Below are 24764 nucleotides of genomic sequence, written 5' to 3' on the forward strand. Positions count from 1 at the left end.
TATATTCAATATTCTTCTTTTGAGTAAAAAATTCATGGGATTTACAAAAATCAATTCTACCCATATTCCCTAATAAAATTAATAATGCTCAAAATTCCACTTTTGATAAATGCTCATAATTTGAATTATGCTAAAAATTCCTCTTTTACCAATTTGATTTCTTGGATCTCAAATATCATGGGAATTTTGCATAAAATAAATTTATCAAAAATTCCTCTTTTACCATTTAATTACTTGGATCTCAATTATCATGGAAATTTCTCTTTTTGCATAAAATAAATTTATCAAAAATTCCTCTTTTACCATTTAATTACTTGGATCTCAATTATTATGAAAATTCCTCTTTTTGCATAAAAATAAATTTTTCAAAATTTATTATTTTCTTATAATCAATTAATTATGCATAATTATAAAAAAATTATTTCTCATGAATATGATGAAAATCATTCTTTTTGCATAGGATGTCCAATCCTAGAATATGGTAGGAAGTCCTCTTTTAGCATTATGCATAAAAATAAGATACGTATTATTTTCTAAATTTTTTTGCCATAGCTTTGCTACTATTACTGATAATTTTCAATTTTTCTAAAAATGAATAAGACATTGTAATACAATTATGATAGAAGATCTATTCTTAAACTTAAATCTAAATTATGAAATTAAATCATAAATTAACCATAATCATAAACTTAATTATGATTATTCTACTAGATTAAGCTATTTCTATTAGTCCTCTTTTCCCAAAATGATAGGATTATCTCTTTCACATTTAGAATCAATTAAAGTAGCTTTTTAACTACTTATAATAATCTAAAAAAATTCACCATTATTTTGTTAACATTAAAGCATAAAAATACCATTTTCTTATCCTCTAGCTTAACAAGCTTAGAGTTTGGTTTTGTAATAAGAATTTATCAATGACAAGCATTCTTTTGCTAAAGAACTAGCCATAGGAATGACTATTCTTTTTGGAGAGAGAGATATACATAAGAAAACATTCTAATTAAGCATAAAGATTAACTTTTTCTTGATTACTCATTAAAATTCTTAGGGGAAGCTTGATTTGAACTTAAAACAACTAATTAGAAACTTCTCAAGCTTGAGAGGGGTTGAGAAGTGAAATCATTTGAGAATATTAACAAAAACTATAAAATTTGATTTTACCTCCAAGTTTGGCTTGATTCTCTAATTACAGTGAAGCCCCCGACCAATCAATTGGTCCACCAAGAGGAGAAGAGCAACTCCAAGAGTTGTTGTAGAGAGAGAGAGCTCCAAGCTCCCAAGAGAGAGAAAAATTTAAGGGATAATAGAAAATATTATTTTAATATAATACTGGCATGGTATAGCTCCACACAAAAGACGAAGGATCTATTTATAGGTGAGGGAGGCCACTAACTAAGTCCAACTGGGTTCTAGAATTTTCCACGTTCAGTTTGACTCAATTTGGACAAGATTTGGATCAGTTTGGCTCCCATTTTGATTTGGTTTGATCCAAGAGAGAGGAGAGATAAAAATATCACAATTTATTTGAATTAAAAACCCTTCCACACATGTGAAATAGGTGCCTACCTCAAGAGTCCCCCTCTCCTTACCAAGGTGTCAAAAACGCATCATTATTTTAAAATACTCATTTTTTAGTAATATCTCATAGTTTTTAACTAATAAACCTTGTACTCAGTCAACTCTTCATCTTATGTGAGCATTTACTCATTTTTGGATATTTTATTTTATTCTTTTGGATTTATCTCATCCCCACACTTGGATTAATCCAATTGGCCCATTGGAACCTTAATTGGACTATAATCCAAAAATTTCTGAAAATGTAGACCCTTAGGCTAAGGTCCTTTATACACATTTTCAATTAATTCCAAATGCACATTGGAGAGTTTATTTTGAATTTCTCTTTCAGGGGAATCCATTTTATACACTAGGGGGATTTTTATATCCAAAGATATCTCAATTTAGAATTTTCTCTCTCTAGACATTTTCTCTCTCTATGCCAAAACAGGGTAAAACAAGATCTTTCTTCTATTTCAGAGAGGGGAATAATTACAAGAACAGAAGGGGATGTTCTTATACCTTTACACCTTAAAAGATGGAGGGAGAAATCTTACAAGTATAATCACCAAAAAATGCTGGAAAAAATGGTATCAAACCAATGGGAATGTTATGCAATCTAAAAAACAAGGTGTTCAAACATCAAGTGAGGCATACATTCATTATGATGGACTTTTCCAAGCAACCCAATTCTTATGAAATGATCTTAGGAAGACCATTTATGCGTGAAGCTAAAATGGTCCATGATTGGTCCAAAAACCATGTCTTCCTACAATTTGATGACTTAATCCTTAGAGTAGACCTCTTGACTAGTCACACACATCCAATGGGTAGTGGTGGACTATTCGACTAGAGATCTGATACTACCATCCATTCAATCCCTTTGCAATATTATTATACTTTGCAGAGATCTGATACGACCATCCATTCAACCCCTTTGCAATATTACTATACTTGCAGAGGAGACCAATGTAGGGAAGGACCCACCCTACAAAGATGCTAAAAAACAAGCAATTAAGCCTGAGATGATCAAAACTTAATACATATGATAGCTACAATCAATAGATGCCCAGCTAGAGGATCTACATGGGTTACACCTAATGGTGAGGAGCTCCCTGAGGTTGTGCACCTATGAATGATTCGTGCTCTACCTTCTGATACCAAGGGGATTTGTTATAGTGAACTTGAGTCCACATGGGATGACTCAAGCTCAAGAACCAATAGTGGTGAGGAGTTTTAAAGAGATACTGAAAGCGACACCAACTCCTCAGTTACCACAAGAAAAATAGAGTTAACATAAAAAGAAACTACAAGGAATAGCTCCGAATCTGATACGGATTCCCAATTTGAAGAAAGGGATGAAGTTCTTCAAAACACCAAGGAGCATCTCTGAAGATGGTAGAGACATAAATGCTATGCATCGAATCATCATAGAAGGCTGTAAGAAAGAACAATTACCACCCAATGGCTCTAGTACATGGATCCAGTAGACTTACATCAAATGTTTATAGATGATTGGGGAGAGGAGATAGAAAAGGTCAAGTATTGTAGGCTACCCCTAATTGATATAGCTAAGGTGAAAGTCTCTGATGAACCAAAATTGAGTCACACAGCCAAGAGGAAATAAAATCGTGAACTTGCATAGAAGGTGTGAGAAGCTAAGATTGCAGTTGAAGAAGCAGCTGATGAAGGAAAGGAAAATGAACTTGATTTACGCTTAGCACATGAGCATTACAAGTCATACACCATAGGGGAACAGAAGTTAGTGTTTGATAATGCCAAACGTAACCCCACAAGTGAGAGTGGAGGAGTGTGACGGACCTACAGAGGTCAAGCAAGTAGACTATGCTTGTCTACATAGCCAAGGACTTAAATAAGGCCGAGGAGGCTGAACTTATAGCTCTTCTCAAGGAGTATAGGGACTGCTTTGCATGGAATTCTTATGACATGAAGGGAGTGCCTACTAGTGTTGTACAACACACCATCCCAATGGTACTAAATGTGAGACCAGTTTAGCAATGACCCTATCCAATGAATCCTAAGTAAGCCAAAATTGTGAAGGAAGAAATTGACAAACTTATTGAATGCGGATTCATTTATGAGATCAAACACTCAGAGTGGGTTTCACCTATTGTGGTTGTGCCTAAGAAAAATGGTAAACTTAGAGTGTGTGTGGATCTCAAGAAGGTGAATGCTACCACTTGCTGCCACAGAGATCACTACCCCTTGCCTTATTATGAACATGTGCTAGAGTAAGCTACATGCAAGGAAGCTTATAGCTTTTTTGATGGACTTTTAGGCTAATCAAATTTCCATTACACCACCTGAGGACCAAGATAAACAATATTTTCTATAGAAGGTGGGGTGTATGCTTATCGTGTTATGCTATTCAGCCTAACCAATGTACCAGCCATGTTCCAAAGGCTGATGAACACGATTAATGTAGTTTATGTGAGTGGCATCAAAATTATATCTTACATTAGTGATCATAGCTTCTAAATGCTTGTGGATATTAGTATAGAGTTTAAGGATGCCGACAGGGTGATATAATGTAGACTCACAGAGATTCAAATGTTGGTGAGTATTGTACACTTCCAGCCACCCATGACTAATTACCCATTGATAAGTATTTGCAACCACCTCATAGTTGGCTGGCGTCTCTGGTATGTCATCTGGAACAAATAGGTCAAGTTTTTCGATCCAAGATTTCTGAATTTTGGAGCACACCACACCAACTACGGAGGTTTAGCACTATAGGATGTAAGGGGTAGAAGAAGATGTCCTGAGGGTTAGTTAATATAAGGTCGCCCCTCAAAATGCCCATGATGATTGTTGGGTTAGCATCGCGTTCAATATTTTGTTTAATTAGTGTCAATTCACCTAGGCCTATATCTTCAGCTACGTTTATATCATACTAAAGTAATGAGAGTGTTAGTGTAGATAAAACCAAAGTAAGAGTGTGAGGAGGGGCCCGAGGAGTTACTGGTAGAGCTGGCCCAACTATGAGGTGCACTCAAGGAGGATACGCAGATCATCGATCGGCTCTGGGCATTGATTCCTTTCTTGGGCCGCTAGTTGACGTGCCAGATCATGTAGGAGAGAGTCGGCATTGCTGAGGTGGTTGGAGATGGTCATTTAGCGGATCGTCCTTTCAGCATCCATCTCTTCAAATCTCCTTGTTGCATCTTCTTGTGCTCATCGCGGGTAGTGCCTTCCCTTTGTTGTGCTTCAGTAATTTGATTGAGCCTTTGTGCCGCCAATCTTTGAGTGTCTTGTAGTTGCACTGTAAGCTAAGAGATATGGCCTCTTGATGCTCCAATTCATTCTTTTGCACCTTTGCCTGGTTTGCACTTATGGTTTCGTTGAGGGCTTTGATCTTTTCTGCATATGCTTTGTTCACTTGTTTTCTCTTTCTTGTTGCAAATTGTGCACTCTTTCTTGCTTTGCCTTGAGTTGGGTTGTTAGTTGCTCGATTTGTTGGTGAAGCACATCTTCATTAGCCTTTGCATTGTCTTGGCACTCTTTGATTTGTCGGGCATGCAGAGTTGTGAGGTTTTGTGTGTGCGCGATCTCTTTTTGAAGTTGATCTTTTGCTTGCTCTAGCTTTGCGTTTAAGTCAGCATTTTCGTTGATCTTCTGTACAATTGTTTGGCTTAAGACAAGGTTATTACTTTCCAAGGAATTGTACCTCTGTTCTTGTTTCTTTGCAGCCTTTAAAATCTTCATGATAACCTCCCTATGAGTTGACTCTGCTGCCTCAAGGATTGCCTTTACGCTTTGTACTTGTGTATTTGCATCTTTCAGTTGCTTCCATCATAGGACGACGTTCCTGTCATGTAACATGTGTGTTGTTAATCAGAGTGGCAACACCATACCTTTTGCTCTTGTTCTCAGTTTGTTCTTGACTCAGCTTCTAGTTCTTTAAGTGGATCATGAAGGAGCGCTTCTAGGCTTTCCATGGTTTCCTGGATAAATTGTTGAGAATCCATGTCTTGAAAGGAGGCTAGCTAGGGCAGTTGCTCTTTATCTTCCAACTTTGTCCTTCTACTTGGACTTGAAGGTTCTGGCGTTTGTTGTCTCTTACTTGACTCTTGGGGAGCCTCGAGTTCTTGTACTGTGACTGTTGCTTCTTCTACTACTCGCCCCTCTGCAACTTGGTTCCTCAGTGCTTGTTCCTCAGTTGCCTCTGTTGGTGTATCTTCTAGGCTTGTTTAGAGGAGAGAGGTCTTTAAAAATAAGTTGTGCGGGGCTTGCTGGAGGGGTGAGTTGTTGCTGTGGTTCTGTACAGGAGGGCCAAGTATCTTTTCTTGAAGGGCCTCTTGGTATGTGCGGATTTCTATTGCCACCACTGCTTCCAGTTGTTGTGATTCTGCTGCTACATTAACAAGTATTCCTCTCATCTTTTTTTCTGTTTTCTTTTTGCAGTCTTTTTTGATTTTCTTGATGAGATCCTGTGTTTCCATTACTATTGCCTGCTCCTCTTCTAACTTGCCAGTAGCTTCTTGAGGTTGGTCGGGTATGAGTGCTAACTGCATGTGCTCTTCTAGTTCAGGCTCTTTCAGAGGCCTCTTTGCTACATGGTTAAGTACCTGTGTAAGGAGGATGGATTGCTGATCTTTGATTGATGGGCCTTCAAGTAATTTTCCATCTCTTTATGCATATAGAAAGCCCAATCCTCCTCCTTTTCCTCATAAGATTTTGCGATCTTGTTTAAGCCCACTCTGTTGTTGTACCTGTCTACAGGCTTTATTTACAGCAGCAGGAGGGACATCGCTCTGCATGCCTTCTCTGTAGCTTCATCTTTGATATTGTCGTATTTTGATCCATTTGAATTGTAAGAATCTTTCTTGAGCATATCATTTATAGGCATCGTATCAATGTTGTGCTTGTGGGCTTTCAATGCAGCTGGGAGCTATAAGGCTTCTCTGATTAAGTCCTCTGTGATGAGGAGCTATTCTATGGTGACATCAGCCTTTGTAATCTTTCCTCTCTTTGTTTGCTTGTCGTATGTCTTCAGGTATTCGGCGCAGAGGCCTGTGTCGACTACACGGGGCAGTACCTCTGCCATTCTGTCGAGGCCTACTTTGTCAAGTTTTGCCTTGACTTCCGCATCTTCTAGCAAGTGGAGACATTCTGGGCTGTGGCGTAGTCACCTTCCCGTGGGGGGTGTGATGATTTCTTTCTTGACGAGGGTTCCCTGGAATGATTGGGCATAAGGGCCCAAGAAATTTGTCTTGAGCTTGCTTGATCCTTGTTGTCGGTGGTGGCTGGCTGGGGACCCCGTAGCACTGCTTGCATGGTGGATGGTTGCTCGCGGGCTTTGGATTCGAAGACCGACATCTGTATATCAGCATATACAATCACTCGAATGACTGGTGGGTAGTTACTTTTTCTTTTTTCTTTTTCTTTTTCTCCCTTTTTTCTCTCTTTTTTTTGGTTAGAAATTTAGTGGGAGTAGTCTAGATGAAGAGAATGTTAGTGTATTGGTATGCTAGTGATTAGTTACTAGGTGTGAAAATGACGTGAAACCCATTCCTGTGAATATACAGACGTGAAAAATATACGCGTGAAACAGTGGAACGTGAAGTTGCAGCAGATGTGAAATTGTGCAATGTGAAATAGCATGACGTGAAACAGTGGAGGGGACATGAATCACCATGATGTGAATGTGCAAACGTGAAACAGTGGAACGTGAAGTTGTAGACGTGAAACTGTGCGACGTGAAACACAACCACCTGAATGTGCAGACGTGAAATAACAAGACGTGAATTAGCAAGACGTGAATCTGCAGTCGTGAAACTTAGCGGTGTGGTTGTGCAGACGTGAAACAGCAAGTCGTGAAACACAATGACGTGAAATTGTGGGACGTGAAACACAATGACGTGAATCATCATGACATGAAATTGTGCGTCGTGAAACATCATGACATGAAACTGTGCGATGTGAAACACAACCACGTGAAACAGTGGGACGTGAATCAGCAGGACGTGATTCTGCAGACATGTGGATTCAAAAATCTCTACATGTTGGATAGGATCCCCGTCTCGAGAGAACTTTTGAACAAGCTTTGAAATGATATGGGGTTTCATCTGGGAAGGTCGGGGTTCTAGAGTAGAGCCTAGTTCCCTGACCATCCCCCGGCCCATCTCTGCTGCCATATTTAATAGGTCTGCCCTTGTGGCCACATTAAGGTCCATGGCTGGATCGTTTCAAAGAAATGGTTCACAACGTGAACAACTTTCTTGCACTTTCATGTGGAATTCCCGCGTCGGCAGTCTGTGGTTTTGGGTGCATAATACTTATCCAAATGATGAAAATTAGATTGTGCCACTCCTAAGGAATGAAATACAAGTTCCTAGCTCAATCAATGGTCCTTTATGTTTTTGATTTTTATAAAATTTTTGAAAAAAGAAGAAAACAACACTCAACCTGCTCCTTCACGTTGGTGTTTTTAGTGATGCTAACTTCAAAATTATCAAAAGTAACCAATGAATCCTTTCCTAAACTACTCCACCACAACATTCACAGCATCAAAACCATATCTTTTTTTTCTACCACACATACCTTATCCCTTCATTTTTCACACAATGCACTACCAGAATGCAAAGGCAATAATGAATACTATGCAATGGGAGCTGAAACTCAAGAGGATGGAAGAAACAAAGGTGTTTCCCCCCCCCCCCCCCCCCCGACAGCGATGCCAAAAATGTTATGGGCTACCACACCTCCAAGAGGGAACTCTACACATTCACCTAATGGATGAGAAATAGATTTCAACCGTCGTGGGGTGCTTCCAATGCTTGGATCTCGAGTCCCTTGGCCTCCAAGCTCTCTTGTCAAGCTCCAAACTCCAAGCTCCACCTCCACACTGTCACCATGGAGTCGCTCACACCATCACATAGACCAATCGCCCTCTCTCTCACTCTCTCATACAAGCATGAAAGAGGCACAATGCTAGAATTCTCTCACTCCTCACTCTCTCTCTCAAGTAGCAAGGGGAGAGCTCTCAATAGCACAAAGGGAATTGTGTCCTTTTCATTATGAGAAAATGCCTTATATACAATTGGCCCTTATTCACACTTGGGCGCCCAAAACTTGGCCCTTATATACAATTGGCCCTTATTCACACTTGGGCGCCCAAAACTTGGCCCTTATATACAATTGGCCCTTATTCACACTTGGGCACCCAAAACTTACTTACTAGGCCTTGGGTGGCCAATATCTCATAATGTATAACATTTTATAATGCCTTTTCATGACACTTATTAATGTCCTCTAATTGAGGATCATTTTGTTAATCCAAATGAGATTAACAATAAGGGTAAAGATGTAGCCAAAGGAGATGTTCAAAAGATAATAACATTGACAAACCCTCAAATGGCAAGTTGAAGGATCATATCATCAGGTGTTACAAATGTCACAAGGAGGGAGGGCACATTGCACCAAATATCCAAAGAAGGAAAAGAACTCCACACATGTGGCTTGTGCCACCATGGTTGAAGATGACAACAATGATTCACTCAAGTAAGAGGGTAATTCTGATCTTGACTATTCGGATGAAGGTAAGATTCCTATTTATGCTTTGTTGAGAATTCAAGGAAGAATAAAAGAAAAATAAATTTATATTTTACATGATTATGGTAGTTGTCATGATTTCATTTTAAAAAAGGCATTAAAAGCACTTAACCTAGATACATCGCACTCTAGCTATAAAGTGAAAGCTGCATTTCAAGGAACTAAATACATTGCACTTAACCTAGATACATCGCACTCTAGCTATAAAGTGAAAGTTTTATTTCAAGGAACTAAATGCAATTACACTAAAAAGGTTAAGAATCTAGAATTGGAAATGAACTCATTGAAAGAAAACATAACATTTTTAGTTTCTCCTTTGCAAGGTGTTGATGCCATATTAGGAATGTCATAGAGACATGAACATAACCCTCATATTGATTATGACACCCATACCATATGGTTAATGAAAGATGATAAAGAAATTTGTCTTCAGTGTGTATCAAACTAAGGATGATTTAGGTCCTCTTTTAAATCATACTCAAGTTAAAGAGCTATAAGAAAGAAGGAGAAGACATTTTTTATTCTTGCCAACAACAACAACTAGCTTAGTGCTCAGGGGCTGACTCCAAACCAAACATGTCTCATGATCCTTTTATTTCTAAGTTCTCTAACTATTTTATAGATAACCTCCCTCCTTGTTTACCTAAATCTCGTCTAAAAGATCATAAAATTGAGATAAACCCTGGAAGCTCTTCGCCATGTAGAGCTTCTTATCGAGTTAACATGGAGAAAGAGATTCAGAAACAAGTAGAAGAATTGTAGAGAAAGGACTGATTAGACCCAACAGTTCTCCATTTGGTGCTCTAGTTCTTCTCGTCACAAAAAGAAGAATGGGACATATCAAATGTGTATTGATTATCGTGCTTTAAACAAGATTATCGTGAAGAACTGATATCCGATACCACGACTAGATGACTTGCTAGACAAGCTCAAGGGAGCACAAGTTTTTAGCAAAATTGACCTCAAGTCTGGTTACCATCAGATTTGTATAGATGAAGGAGACATTTTCAAGACTACTTTTAGGACCCAAACCGGTCACTATGATTTTTTAGAACCCAAACCGGTCACTATGATTTTTTAGTTATGCTGTGTGGTTTGACTAATATCCCGACTACTTTCAACAAAATGATAAATAGAATATTCTTGAAACATCAAAATTTTGTTGTTTTTTTTAAATCTTAGTTTTCATTAAGAATTGTCAAGAGCACGAACTGCATTTTGGAAAAAGTGCTCACTTTTTTGAGAGAATCAGCTCTATGTCAATCCTGATAAGAGCAATTTATTTCAAGAGGAAATTGAATACTTAGGACATATTGTATCTGTTGATGGTATTCGAGTAGATCCTAAAAAGATCGAAAGCATTGTTAATCGGCCCAAATTGCATGATATTCACAAACTTCGATCTTTTCTTGGCTTATGTAGCTACTATAGGAAGTTCGTTAGAAATCTTAAATGTATTGCACATCCTTTAACCGAACTTCTTAAGAAAGCTAGACACTTTGATTGGACTAGTAGACATGATCGTTCCTTTTTTGAGCTTAAGAAAGCTTTGATTTATACACCAACTCTTACACTATCGGGTTTTCAAGGACCATTCTTTGTGGTAGTTATTTTACTGATGCAAGTGGACAAGGTTTTGGTGCCCTTCTCATGCAAGATGGACATCCCATTGCCAATGAGAATTGTAAGCTTAAACCAATAGGAAGAAATTATAGTACATATGACAAAGAATTAGCTACTGTCGTTCATGCCTTGAGACTTTGAAAACATTATTTATTTAATGGGATTTGAATTTTTAATCAAAATTGACCAACAAAGCATTCGTCATTTACTGACCTAACCTTTGATTTTTGATCGCCATATTAAATGGGCTTCATTTATCCAAAGTTTTCAACCCATGATTAAATATCAACCAGGGAAGGAAAACGTTGTGGAAAATGCTTTAAGTAGACGTCCTAATGTCCATAACATCTCTCTGATTGAGAGTTTACCCTTGAGTCCTATAAGAATGGTCCTAATGTCTCTAAGGTTTGGATCAGGTTTAGAGACAATAATTGGAACCTTCTTGGTGATTACTCGTATAATGATGATTACCTTTTCTTTCAAAAGAGATTATGTGCTACACAACCATTTAGACAGTTTATATTAGAGGAAATGCATCAACCATCATACATGGGTCATGCAAGTGTTTCTGTTACTTTACAATAGTGTCTAGAGAATTCTTTTAGCCTTATCTTAAACAAGATGTAGCAAAATTTGTGGTTGAATGTTCTATTTGTTAGAAAATTAAAAGCTATAAAGGTAAGACCCAATGACTTCTCACAACTCTATCAATCCCTAATGATACTTGGAAACATGTATCAATGGACTTCATCATGGGTTTGCCTACTATATCTAGTCATAATTACATAATTTGGACTATAATGGACCATCTAAGGAAGCAAGCCTATTTCTTACCTTGTAAGAAAACATTGATTTCTCAGTAAGTCGTGATTATGTTTATCAAGCAGATCTTTGTGCATCACGGGTTGCCAAAAGTCATTGTTTCTGACAGAGACTCTAGATTTTACAGTCATTTTCGGATCACTCTTTTTTCCAGCTTAGGCACTAAGATAGGCTCCTCCATTGCTTTCCATCCAAAAACGAATGGACAAATTGAGGTTACTAATAGCACTATCTTAGATCTACTTAGAGCCTATGTTGCCCAATAGCCTAGTTCATGGGATAATTGCATTCATCTTCTGCAGTTTGCATACAATAATACTCCTCATTTGGCTACCACTCAAGCACCTTTTGAGATTATATATGGAAAATATTTGTCTATTTTGGCTACTAGACTTTCCCATAAAATTAAAGCTGCTGATCAATTCATTATTGATTTTAGTAGCATTTTGAATGACGTAAGATATTCTATTGCACATGCTCAAGAGCAATATGTTAAGAAAGTAAACCGCAAACGTAAAGCTATCTCTTTTGAAATTAGAGATTATGTACTTTTGCTAATTCGGAAACGTAGACTTAAGACGATTGGAAAATTCCTAGATGTTAAGCTCGCCCCAAGATTTTATGGACCTTTTAAGGTAATTCACAAAATTAATGATGTTACTTATTACAGAATAGAATTACCTTCTCATTGGTAGATTCATAATTCATTTCATGTTAGTTTGCTTAAACCTTTTAGGGGATCACTTCCCACTCATCCTATATATGAGGATTCACCTCTTATTAAGGGTGAGGAAGAAGTTTTGATTCCAGATATTATCATTGACCAACAGATTATGTTGACCCATTCTGGTAATCAATATATTAAATATTTAATGACTTTTCAAAATCATCCATGTGAAGATGCAAGATGGGTGTGTGAGAAATATTTCCATTCCTTCTCTGAGATCCTCCATTCTTTTCAACAAACCTACAATTGAGGGCAATTGCAAACTCAAGAGCAAGAGGGAATGTTATGATAATGTATTTTAAGCCCTCTTAAAAAATTTACCCGCTTAGATAATTTGGGGACGCTTGGATTATCTTTGCATCATGCCAAATTATCTTAATATCATGGGTGATGCCATTTTAAATATTAATACGTTTAGTGCACATTGATGTATGCGACTTTGCCTATGTTTGTTGTAGTTGCTTTATATGACATGGTGATTCTTGGAGTACTTACACTTGATGAACATGTGTATGGTGATGGTTTGTATGCCTATGGAATAATTATTTACCAGTTTATTGTTGGATATTTTATAGGTGAAGAGGACTTAAAAGATTGAGGTGAAAGCACATAAATTAATAATTTTAGAAGGCATTCATTATTTTAGACAAGTTTTGTATTTTTATGATAGCTTGTGCACATCCATTTATTTATTTTTACAAGCTCGTACTTGAAGCATAGACTTGCAAATATTTATTTTTTAAAGCTTAAAAGCTTTCCCCTAGTTCCAAGTAATCTAATATCGAAGAGCTCTCTATTTTGGGAAAAGAGACAGAGCAGCAACGTGCAAGAAAAAGCATATCTTTTATATTTTTGGAGGCTATGGCCTATTTTAGCAATTGAAAACTTATAAATACACATGTGTGGGGAATATGCTACACACATGAGGGGAAAAGATTGCACCCATTGTTTGTGTCATACAAGAGCTAAGTATTTTCATGTATTTTCATGTGCTAATTTCTAAAGCTTGATTTATGTTGAATTTATAGCAATAGCTTAAGTTGAATGGTTGAATAACTATTTTTCTCGAGATATTGTCTTCTGCAAATTCCTAGATGGGGATCCTTGTGTTAATAGTTGATCCAAATGGCTTGAATATTTGACTTTTTTTAACTATTTGCATGGCCAAATATTGAATTTCATTGTCTTTAGAGAATGCATCTGCTCTTTTTCTATTAACATTCAAGAAATATCTTTCTATAAAGTATTTGTTAATAATATAGGTACCAAGCTTATTGCTTTTCAAGAATTTGAAAGAAAAACTTTGCTAAATATACTCACATATGGTAAGGGCTCTTGCCCTACACCGTGATAGCCCGCGTTCAATACCCTCCCCCTTCTCCTGCATGCCTAATGGCATGTGGTTTGTCAATTTTGTCTCTAAAATACCCCTCGCAATTTAAAAAAAAAAAAAGGAATTTGAAAGAAAAACTTTGCTAAATATGCTCAGATAGAAAACCTCAATCCAAGGTTGCTAATACAATGGTAATCATAACAAATGAGTTTTACGACTATTTGGTAGGTTACCTTATGTTTTCTTCACAAAGCCCTTGTAAAAATACCTTTTCTAAATAGATGAACAATCCACCTAAGCACTTATATAGACAAGTCGTACTGCTTTGGAGTTTCTCCAAAAAACAAAAAACAAAAAGATCTTAACACCATAGACAAGGCCTCATTTGGAATTCAAAGACACGTAAAAAGAGTAGGAGTTAAAGAAGAAGGCTGGCATCTTTGATTGACTACATGCATTCAACATGATCATGAAAATTATAGTGTCAACTTTCAACATTCTACTTAAGGAATTTGGCACAAAGGAATATCACACACATTTGAGTGAGGTACTCAACTAGCACAAGAGGTGTCAAAAGACAATGGAGGAGGGCCAAATTTTAAGTGTGCATTCAAGAAAGAATTAATTCATTGCTAGAGGTCTCTTAAGGAAAAAAACATCAACAATGGAGAAAGTTGACTAAGGTAAAACAATAAGATGTTATTATCATGTTATGAATGTGTACTAATAATTAATTTCTTCTATCAATAAGAAAGTATAAAGACCATTGGTTGAATCTTTCACAAATGTTTTCACTTGTGTTGGCATGCAATGCATTTTTTTGCAATTTTATCTTTATAGCTAATTGAAAATGAGCGATTTACTTGATACCTTTTTGAAGGCTTCATAAAGTCTCCCATTTATTTAAATGGAAACCATCATTCTAATCTAATTACATATATTATCTTGTATGATTAAGCTAGCTACATCAATGGTAATTGATGTACTAACTTCCTTGTAACCATTGAGTTTAGAATATTGGGATGTAGGTACAAGAAGGTTAATACATCAATGGCAATTGATGTACTAACCTCCTTGTAACTATTGAGTTTAGAATATTGGGATGTAGGTACAAGGAGGTTAGTACATCAATGGTAATTGATGTACTAACCTCCTTGTAACCATTCAATTAGGCCATCAGTGGTAATTAATGGCCTAACCTCCTTGTAACCATTGAGTTTAGAATATTGGGGTGTAGGTACAAATTATATTTAAAATTTATGAAGAACTAGTAGGCATATGTATCCATGTTGCATATGTATCCATGTTCCTATTCACATGTCCTGTGCCATAGGTGAAAAGAGAGAGAGATTGGCAGCCATGGTGGCTTTCCATTTCACATGCCATGAGTGAGCGGCTGGCGTTACCTCTGCATGACCCTCCCACCTGGTGTTCAAAATACCACTGGTGATATTTCCTAGCTGGCATCTTTTGCAACCATCAAGACCCTGCTCACTGCAATACCACCACTGTACCGTACCACTCGTGGTGATTTTTGAAGGTCGTGAAAACAAGCCCCATCATCTACCATCGTTGTTGGAATCACTTCAAAAGATCTGAATTCTTGAGAAAATACACTAGATGCTGGAGGTAAATGAAATGGGAGACTGAGCTCCATTCAAAAATATTCTTGGTTAGAGAGTTCCACATGTCATCAAGTGAGTTAGTCATGTACAGAGGTGCACTAAGGGATTTTAATCTGTAGGCACCTCGGAATTCTGCTTGACACAAGCTTGTCCTTCCTTGTCAAGGGGCTAACCCTTATTAGCAAACAAAGGGACACCATGGCACTTCTCCATACATGAGAATGAGATATACCAAGACATAAAATAGCATCATCTTGTTGAATAGCATCTTGAAAATGTATCTTAAAACATTGTTGTCCAAGCATCAAGGACTTCATTTCCTTTCATGTATCCTGGCATCTTTAGCTGGCCTGTGCAAAATATCGAACCCAGGATATCAATCCGAAAATATGTATATGTAAGTAAATATTTGAACTTTTTGCCCATGGCATTTTGACTTGGCCATTCAAAAGTTGTGAGAGAGAGGTTAATTGAGTCCATAGACGGGCGTGGGAAAAAAACAAGCCCTGCACGTGAAAGAAAATTTGTCTTTCTAGCACTATAAAGAACATAAAATTTGGGAAAAAAATCAACAAGCTTTTTGGGTCTGTCTTGTATCTTTCTTGCTTCTTATTTACTTTAAGTAGCATGAATTTTAACAGAGAGCCAGTGTAACTCTCCCTATTGAATTGCATGGTTTACACCCAAGACGCCCAAATATGGTCTGGGATTGTTTGTCCTCCTCTTGTAGTTGCTCCACGTCATAGACAAATTGGACCCCAATTCTATAATGTTTTTGGATGTCATGCCTGTTAGGCACCTCATGCATTCCACGACCAACATCTCATCATGAGAGGTTACAAGGGATTTCTCTCACTGATGCACAACCTTAATCACCTTGCTGAGGATATGCAGAAATAACCGGGGAAAAAAAGGGCATAACCGATTTTGCAGAAAACTTGTATGCACCAAGGTTGGCATCACACAAGTGCACTTGCACACAGTAATATTTAAATTTGTTTTAACACTCAGCAGAACTTTGAAATTATTAACACAACTTTTTTACTAGACAACTTACAGAATTTGGCAAATCTAGAGTTCTGTCCTCATCATTTGTCATCTCACCATTGCTGACTTTTAATCATATTACCTGCTACAGCATTACTGAAACACATGACAGATGCCATGTGACAGGACACAAATGCACGACACATAGTGCATGGTACATTATGCATGACAAAACAATGATTTATACACATGAAACAGATGGAATTTAAGATTTAGACAATTAATTGAGTACAAGCACAAGTTACAACATTCATCGGATCATCAAAATAGGCCACAAAATAATTCCAATGACCTTGAGAATTACGTCAATTACATGAATAAAAAGTTCCAGATGGAAATGGAAGCCTCCAAAAAGCAGCCTAAATGAATGTCAAAAGTCACCTGCATGCTGCTGCCAACCTTCACTTTTTCTTGCCTTTCTTGTTTTCAAATTTTTGTACAATTTTCCTCCAGGATCTCGAGGCAATCAATGATGGAATAACAACCCATATGAAGTTCATGAATATGTAGTAAAACCAGAAATAGAATGGTCCGGCAGCATATTCTTTGCCATCCAACCATGTGGTAAGAAAATATACAATACAACCATATAGCTGCCCCAAGCAGATGGCTAGCTGAATAGGATGCCTGTATGGTTTTTGAGTTGCAATGGCATAACTGCATAGAGAAGATTTTCAGTAGAGCTCTCTCTCTCTCTCTCTCTCTCTCTCTCAGCAACTTACACATCCGGCTCCTTATTAATACTAAAACTGCTTCATTACATCTAATACAACCCCCCTGCTTGATTACATCTAAACTAAACAACCCCCCCAACCCCACCCCCACGAGGCCAATCTAACTACATGGAAAATGAAGAGAAAACCTAAATCTACTAGAGAAAATGACAACCCAAATTGCAAGAGAAACTCTTTATGAAAGCAAATGTTGGTTGAAGACGGCAGAGAAAACTTGGTGCTGAAGATCGAGAATAAAATCTGCACCTCCTAGTCGCTTGGTATGTACATGTGTTGAACTAAATGCAGCTAGGGTTTGCAGTTACAGAGCTCAGCTATGGTGGTTGAAAGATCATGTCCTAGGTGTGTGTGTGCAAAAGGATAGAGATAGAAGAGAGAGAACAAAGTTCCTAGAGAGAGAGTGAAGTACATGATTGAATGATGTGATAGTTACTTGATTGATTCAATGAAGTACTAGTACCTTTATAGGTTACAAAGGTTGACCTTCAAACATCATTGCTTGCGTCACAACACACAAATATCTAGATATTATTGATACCCCTCTAAGAGGTGGACTAATGCTCTGATTAAGCTGGATTTGCAGAAATAAAAAAAGACCCAAATTGATTTTACTTTCCTGAATTTTTGTTGAATTTGATGCAAGCTCTCCCTTCTTCTCTTCAAATAAGCTACTCTCTGCGTCTGAGGCAACTGCAGAGAATATCCCGCCCAAGCTTCCGGAACATCAGTGCTTAGTATCAATTTTTCTTCTTGTGGATGTGGCGACAAGATGAACAACTGATGATGTGGCTTTTAGTAAGGTTATTGAAACCTTTGATAAGCAATGCCATGTTGATGAAGGTGGTCAGGCTGAGAGACTGGGCAGCGAACGACGCAGAAGCAGCAGCTCATGGGGAACAGGCGAGTGAAGGCAGGCAATGCACAGTAGCGAGGTGGCACTTATGGGTAGGTGAGTAGCGTTGAGAAGCTGCAGGTTGGCACTGACAGAACAGACAAGCACCAGGTGGCTGTTGAAGTTGGGCCAAGCAGTGGAAGTAAATGGCCAGTAGGAGAAGCGCTGAAAGCGGATCACTTGCCAGTGGCTCTGATACTAAATGTCAAACTAGCTGCAGCTAGGGTTTGCAGGTACATTGCTCAACTATAGTGGTTGAAAGATCTTCATGTCATAGGTGTGTGTGCAGAAGGATAGAGATAGAAGAGAGAGAACAAAGTTCTTAGAGAGAGTGATGTACACAACTCAATGATGTGATAGTTGCATGAATCATGATTGATTCAATGTGAAGTGAAAGTACCTTTATAGGTTACAAAAGTTCCTGACATCATTGCTTATGTCATAGCACACGCAAATATCTAGATATTATTGATGCCCCTCTAAGAGGCACAAACATACTACCACACTCATAAGAGTGGTTCACACAGGTAAGACCTTGATTCCCAACACATGATGATGCTAACCATAGGGTTAGTTGACCTAATCTACACGGTAGGGGGACCAGGCATCAAGAAAAGTAGTCTGATTTTAAGGGTCAAGGCTTATAAAGTTTACAAGTGACTTACAAGTGGATAATCCATAAGGTATAGCTTTATTGGTAAAAGCTATATAGGTGAGGGTGATGTGATACCTTTTGGGCTCATGAATGCTCCTGCTACTTTTCAGCAGATGATGAATGATATCTTTTGAGATTATTTGGGAAAATTCGTTGTAGTGTTCTTAGATGATACCTTAGTTTATAGTCGTGCCCTCAAGAAGCCGTTCGACATCTCAAGGTAGATTTGGGGATTTTGAGACGGGGACGACTATGTGCTAAACTCTTCTATAAGGAGCTCACATACCTAGGTCATTGGATTTCTTGGGACGGTATAAGTGTTGGTCTTGAGCGGATCTAGAAGGTGTTGGATTGGCTAGTTCCTCTGACAATGAGGCAACTTCGGGCATTCTTGGAATTCATTGTCTTTCTTAAAAAGTCAACGAAGGATTTATATACCATCATAAGGCCAGATGAATTTGAACTTATGAATAATTTTAAAAGAAAGAAGAGAATCACTAAAAACAAACAAAATTTAAAAAAAAAGGCTTAATAGAGACACCCGAGAAATAATAATAATAACTTGCAAAAATAGACAAATACATAACTAAATCACACACACCCACACACAAATTCTGTATTGAACCACAACAAAAGAATTTCTAACAAACAAGCTAAACAAATTTTTAATACCAAAACAAACTTTAAATGACTAATTCACTAAAACAAAACAAGTAAAGACAAGAATACAAAAAGTGTGCACTTTACCTCAAAGATTGTCCAATCATGCAATATAAGATCATCAACTTCGTCATGCATAGCATGGACTACGTGCTACGACATCCCTTCTCACGCCATCAGCGCCCCAGAGTAGGTGCAGGTTTACATATAAAAATTTATTTCCTAACCAAGAGGACACAATTTTTATACAGAGACCAACGAGCTGAGTTTCTATCACTTCTCCGGAGGTGAAGGGCATACTCAGCCATAATGAAGGCTAGCACTTACAACTAGAGTAGCAAAAACAAATCACTTCCCTATTAAAGTAATGATTAAGCAAGACTAGAAGCAATGATAAATAACAACTAAGAGCTAAAATGATCTAAACGAAGGATTATTTGAATCTGACTGTTCCTTTCACAAACCTTCTCAAAAGGACAGGGATGTAAGTCCACCAGTCCTATTATTTGGAAAGAGAGGCTTTCCAGACTCTCAAGCTTAAGGTGAAGGAAGCACCTATTTTAGCCTTATCGGATCTTGGTCAACAATTTGTGGTTGAGACTCACGTCAATGATTACGCGATAGGGACTGCCTTATTCCAAGGGGACCGACCTGTGGCAAGAAGACTGATGATAGTCAAGTCAAGTTTCATACTCAAAAGAAAGAGTTGTATGCGGTGATACATGGATTGAAAATTTGGAGACATTATTTATATGGATCCAAATTTGTAGTCTTGAATAACCCTGAGTCGATTAAGGACATCTATGATAGACCTCAGTTGAGAGGGAGACAGGCACGATGGGCGGTCTTTATGCAGGACTTTGATATGGAGATTCAGTATAGAAAGGACACTTTGAACTGGGTTGCAAATGCTTTGAGTCGGATTGGAGAGGTAAATCTTTTGAGTTTCACAGAGATTAGTACTGATTGTATGGCTAGAGATTTCTTAGCGGATATGCAAAAGATGCTAATCAATGCACGAGAATCTATCAAAAGTGCTCAAGAGTCAAGATAGAACACGGTTTTATGCTGATAGGAAGCGTTCAACGAGGGAGTTTTCCGAGGGACAGCTTGTTTATCTATAGATACCCAAGAGTTCTGAGATGTTGTGCATGGGGAGGGTTCGAAAGATGTCTCCTAGTTATTGTGGACCTACTTTTTCGCAAGGATTTGGTTCATCTTTTCTACAACATTTGCTATATCCTTTCATTTCCAACTTCCTCCCTACAAGATTTAAGTATTCCACAAGCTGTGCTATCTTCAGAGCACCTACAGAGTCCGAGCATTTTGAAATGATCTAATTCCCTTAGTACTAGTTTAACGTTGTAAGAGAGTGTATTACTTGAAGAATCTGTAAGTTCTTATGATTCATTCGATTCTTCATGCTTCACTTTTGATTCTACCTTTTTATCTGGTTCCACTCTCCTTCATGCATCCTAAGCTCCTCCATTGACTTAACCGACCTTGTCCTTCGGAGATGGAACCGATCTTACGAGCCCAATTGCCGCATCCAAGGAGAACTGCTACTCTTTGCTCTCTCAAACTCGCATCCATCAAGTTGTACCTCATCCTCAAACATTGCCCTTAGTAACCCTTGATTTCCCGCCCTCAAGGCCATGGGTGAAGAATTACATGGTTTCTCCACTTAAATGAAAGATTAGCAGCTACAAGCATCTTTAATGCCGCACATCAGCATCCGAGTGATGATAGCCTCCAACCTCGTTCCGCACATCCACAATGACTCTAAGCTGAAGCATCTATATTCTTTTTTTATTAGCTTTGAGAGAGCTAGGGAGAAGGATCTAGGTTAGCTAATCGATCTTTTTTGATTAGCTAAGGATCTAGAAGACCGTAATAGCCGCGTGGACGATTAGATCCTTAGATAAGTCAAAAAGAATGATTAGCTAACCTATATCCTTCACCCTAGCTCTATCAAAGCCAATACAAAAAGAAAAAATTCAAATGAGGATAAGCTAATAAGCTAGATCCTTCAGCTTAGAGTAATTTTGGATGCGCGGAATGAGGTCAAAGGCTATCATCACCTGGACGCTGATGTGCAAGCATTGAAGATGCTGGTACCTGATCATCTTTCTTTTAAGCAAAGAAACCAAGAAATTCTTCACCCATGGTCTTGAGCGCAGGAAATCGGGGGTTAATAAGGGCAGTGCCTGAGGATGAGGTGCAATTTGATAATCACTCTATTGGAATATTCGAATTTCTTGAGGGGGATTGGCCCGTTCCGGCCCTAGTGTGTGTCCGTCATTCATGGTGGTGGTGATTTGGTTTAGTGCTTGTCCAGCATTATTCTCATTAATACTTGTTTAATCATGAAATTAGGGCTCTTATTATGCCAGATTCCACAGTGATGCAGAGTCTGTCAATGGCAGGTCCTAGTGGTATGGGACACCATGGCTTATTGGTAAGGTCTGTATGATCTGTTGTACTGGATCTCCAGGCCTGGGCCTGCTGAGTCTAATTTGGATTAACGTGTGTTTAAGTCGTGTTTAGGGGAGCTTGTAGAGTGTACAAACCCCTTACACTTCTACAGGCCTTGGAGAAAGTTGAGTTAGGGGAAGGGAAAGCTCCAATACTAATAATGAGCAATGAGAGGACTGACGCCCCTATTGTAGATGCTGAATATTTGCAGTCGGCTGGTTCTTTCCTCCTTATTTTTCACCTACTAAAAGGTTAGACTCATTTTTTTTAGTTCAATCTCTTGCCCCCACCATGTACCAGGGAAGAATCTTTTCTAGCATATTTCAGGACCATTTGCACCACTTTTCTATGGCCAGTTCTCTTGCTACAAATCTAACGTCCAAGAGGTGTCCCAGTCCGATGCCATGATTCGATCGTTCGAGCACCAAAAGGGTAACGGGTTGTTGAGAGTGAGCTAAGATTCAAGAAAACAACTTGTTCCCCACACAGAATGCTCTCCTAACAGAATGGGCTGACCCTAATCTTGCAATCAACACTAAGGAGAAAAGAAAGGAAACGGAATAAGCCCTAAGTTCTAATAGCAAATGTCAGGCAAAAACACAACAGAATAAAATCAAAGGAAGTAAACTATGTGCAGAAGACCACTTACACTGCAAGAAGAGATGCTGGCCCTTCGAGAACTGAGGTGATGCCTTCCACTACCACCACGGCAGAATCCCTCGCAGCATATCTAGAGTCACCTTTGCTATATTCTTTCCCTGTAAATTCCATACAAATAGATTTTTACTTTAGAATAAAACATAAGAATGCTGCATTCACAAGAAGATGAAGTAAACTAATCCATGGTCTGAATGTGTACTTACAGACTTCAGCTAGAAAGATCGGAGAGGTCTTCTGGTAGAAATCAGGAGTGAATACAAAATACCCCTCGAGAATTATGTGAGTGAGTCCAGTAAATACCCACCAGCAGATCAGAAGCCTGTCGATACCAACTAAATGGCGAAGCCTACCTGAAACATGTCAATAACAGATGTCATGAAAGACCTCCATGTACATTTGACACAATCCTCCTTCAAACTACCACATTGATTCAAGCAGAGCTCCCATGGACACATGCATGATGATATAGCATCAGCTTTCCTTTTCTGAAAGTGTGTGTGGAGTCTGGACATAAATAGGGCTAGAGGCCAGCATCGTGGAATTATGTAGCCCAGATGTGGCATGTGAAGAAACCTTGGCCTAACAAACTGCAAGGTTAAAAACGTGGGAACTGCATGCCAAGCAACAGACATTGCCCACTGAAGTATAGGGCATGAAGCAAGCGAGAGGTTCAACGACGATACGGGCAGCCGCACTCAGTGCTACAAACACACAATACATTATGGTAATTTCAGCAGCCAGTTTTATAAAAGCAACTAAAATGTTCTGTAACCATTGTAAATAAGATCAAATGGAGATTAAATCTCATTGTTTGACTAAGTTCTATACCATTAGCAACCAAAATTGTCTGAGAGAGATACCCTCAACAGCATTGACAGGACATGGAAAAGCTTACCAGACAGAAACCACGCCAGTGAGATGACTGTCAAGCTTGCCAGCCCGTAGACTGAGAGGATGTATGTGATTGACAAGAAGTTGGGAACATAGCCCGGGAGCTGAAGACTTTCAGGAACATAAGGGTGTTGGGCCATCTTCTTCTTTGAGACCCTCTTGACTTCCTGAAGTATCCTTTCTTATAACCTTCTCTGCCCACAACGCAAAAACCCCACACAGAATAAAATCCATATATACCGTCATGAGGCCAGATGAATCTGAACTTACGAATAATTTTAAAAGAAAGAAGAGAATCACTAAAAACAAACAAATAGGAAAGCTTAAGAGAGACACCAGTAGTAATAATAACTTACAAAAATAGACAAATACATACTAAATCACACACCCCCACATACACACACAAATTCTTTATTGAACCACAACAAAAGAATTTCTAACAAACAAGCTCAACAAAAGAATGAATTATGAACTTGATGATTGAAGGATTTATGCCTTCTACTTATATATATGTTGAGGTATGCTGTTCTAGCAGAATAAAATCCATATTTTCAAAAGGCTCTTCACCCAACATCTAATAACTCTTCAGCATATTTATACAATGCAATAAACCTAGAAACAGATCTTCCAAACCCAATTTCTTTTGCCAAAAAAATAGATTTTCAATCCAGAAGCTAAATTTAAGTCATAACCCCCTGCCCCCCCACCCCCCCCCCCCCAAAAAAAAAGCAGGAAAGCTGCATAGATTTCCCATGAACTAATGAGAATTAATATCTTCCCACAAACATGCAGGAAGATTTCGTTTGTTTAAAAAATAAATGAACTGATTCTTAAGGATAAAAGGCAAATGAATTAATAAGCCCAAAACAAATTACGAGAAATGTCATCTGAAATCAACAGTAAACATTTGACAGAGTGGTATGGTGTTTCAGATGTCTGATGCTCCAGATTGCGCTTGAAAAGCAGATCTACTAAGGCGACAAGGAGGCGCGGGAACTCTTTGCAACCTTACAATGACCTAAGAACGCATTAGACGTGAGGAGAGTACCTGTCAGACTAGAGAGCTGTTTGGGCTGCCGGTAGAGAGCATTTTGCAAAGAAATACAGATGATGCCACGCCCTGCAATTCAGGTTTAGGACAATCTCTATCGCTACACTATTATTATTCTCACTATTCTTGCCCTTGCCACAACTTGTCGTTCTTTGTTTGTGGCCATCTTATTCACCCATTTGTCACTCTTTGTGGCCATCTTATTCACCCACTTGATGACACGAGTGTACAAGGGGACACAGACTGCTGCCGTAGTAACCAGTGCATCTCCACTAGTTATTAGAACCTACGAGCACATATGAGGGTTTTTTTAAAGAGAGAATAAAGGTACTCAAATACATGCCACAAGGGTTGATTTAACCTTGCACCTCTCTTTTTAGTGGCAAGGGTGCAACCGCTAAAGCCTACCAGGCATGCGAGCACATGAGTCCTTGCAA

General features: G+C 38.3%; 1 protein-coding gene across 2 annotated transcripts; it reads right to left on the minus strand.

Annotated features, from left to right (window-relative positions):
* Positions 1 to 16489: 16489 nt before the first annotated feature.
* On the minus strand, positions 16490 to 24482 carry HYD1 (C-8,7 sterol isomerase). 2 transcript variants are annotated; one of them, XM_086793344.1, is made up of 5 exons: positions 24325 to 24482; positions 23281 to 23470; positions 22589 to 22735; positions 22375 to 22483; positions 16490 to 16966 (listed from the first exon to the last, which is right to left on the minus strand). In XM_086793344.1, the coding sequence occupies exons 2-5, from the start codon at positions 23414 to 23416 to the stop codon at positions 16711 to 16713; spliced, it is 648 nt and encodes a 215-aa protein (XP_086649470.1). In that variant the 5' UTR covers positions 23417 to 23470; positions 24325 to 24482; the 3' UTR covers positions 16490 to 16710. The 2 variants fall into 2 exon arrangements, with proteins under 2 accessions (XP_086649470.1, XP_086649471.1); XM_086793345.1 differs by having other exon boundaries at positions 23281 to 23465; positions 24325 to 24481.
* Positions 24483 to 24764: the final 282 nt, after the last annotated feature.

The sequence above is a fragment of the Cibotium barometz genome, chromosome 59, assembly GCF_041138505.1.
Source record: "Cibotium barometz isolate CiBa-2024 chromosome 59, ASM4113850v1, whole genome shotgun sequence".
Classification (NCBI taxonomy): domain Eukaryota; kingdom Viridiplantae; phylum Streptophyta; class Polypodiopsida; order Cyatheales; family Cibotiaceae; genus Cibotium; species Cibotium barometz.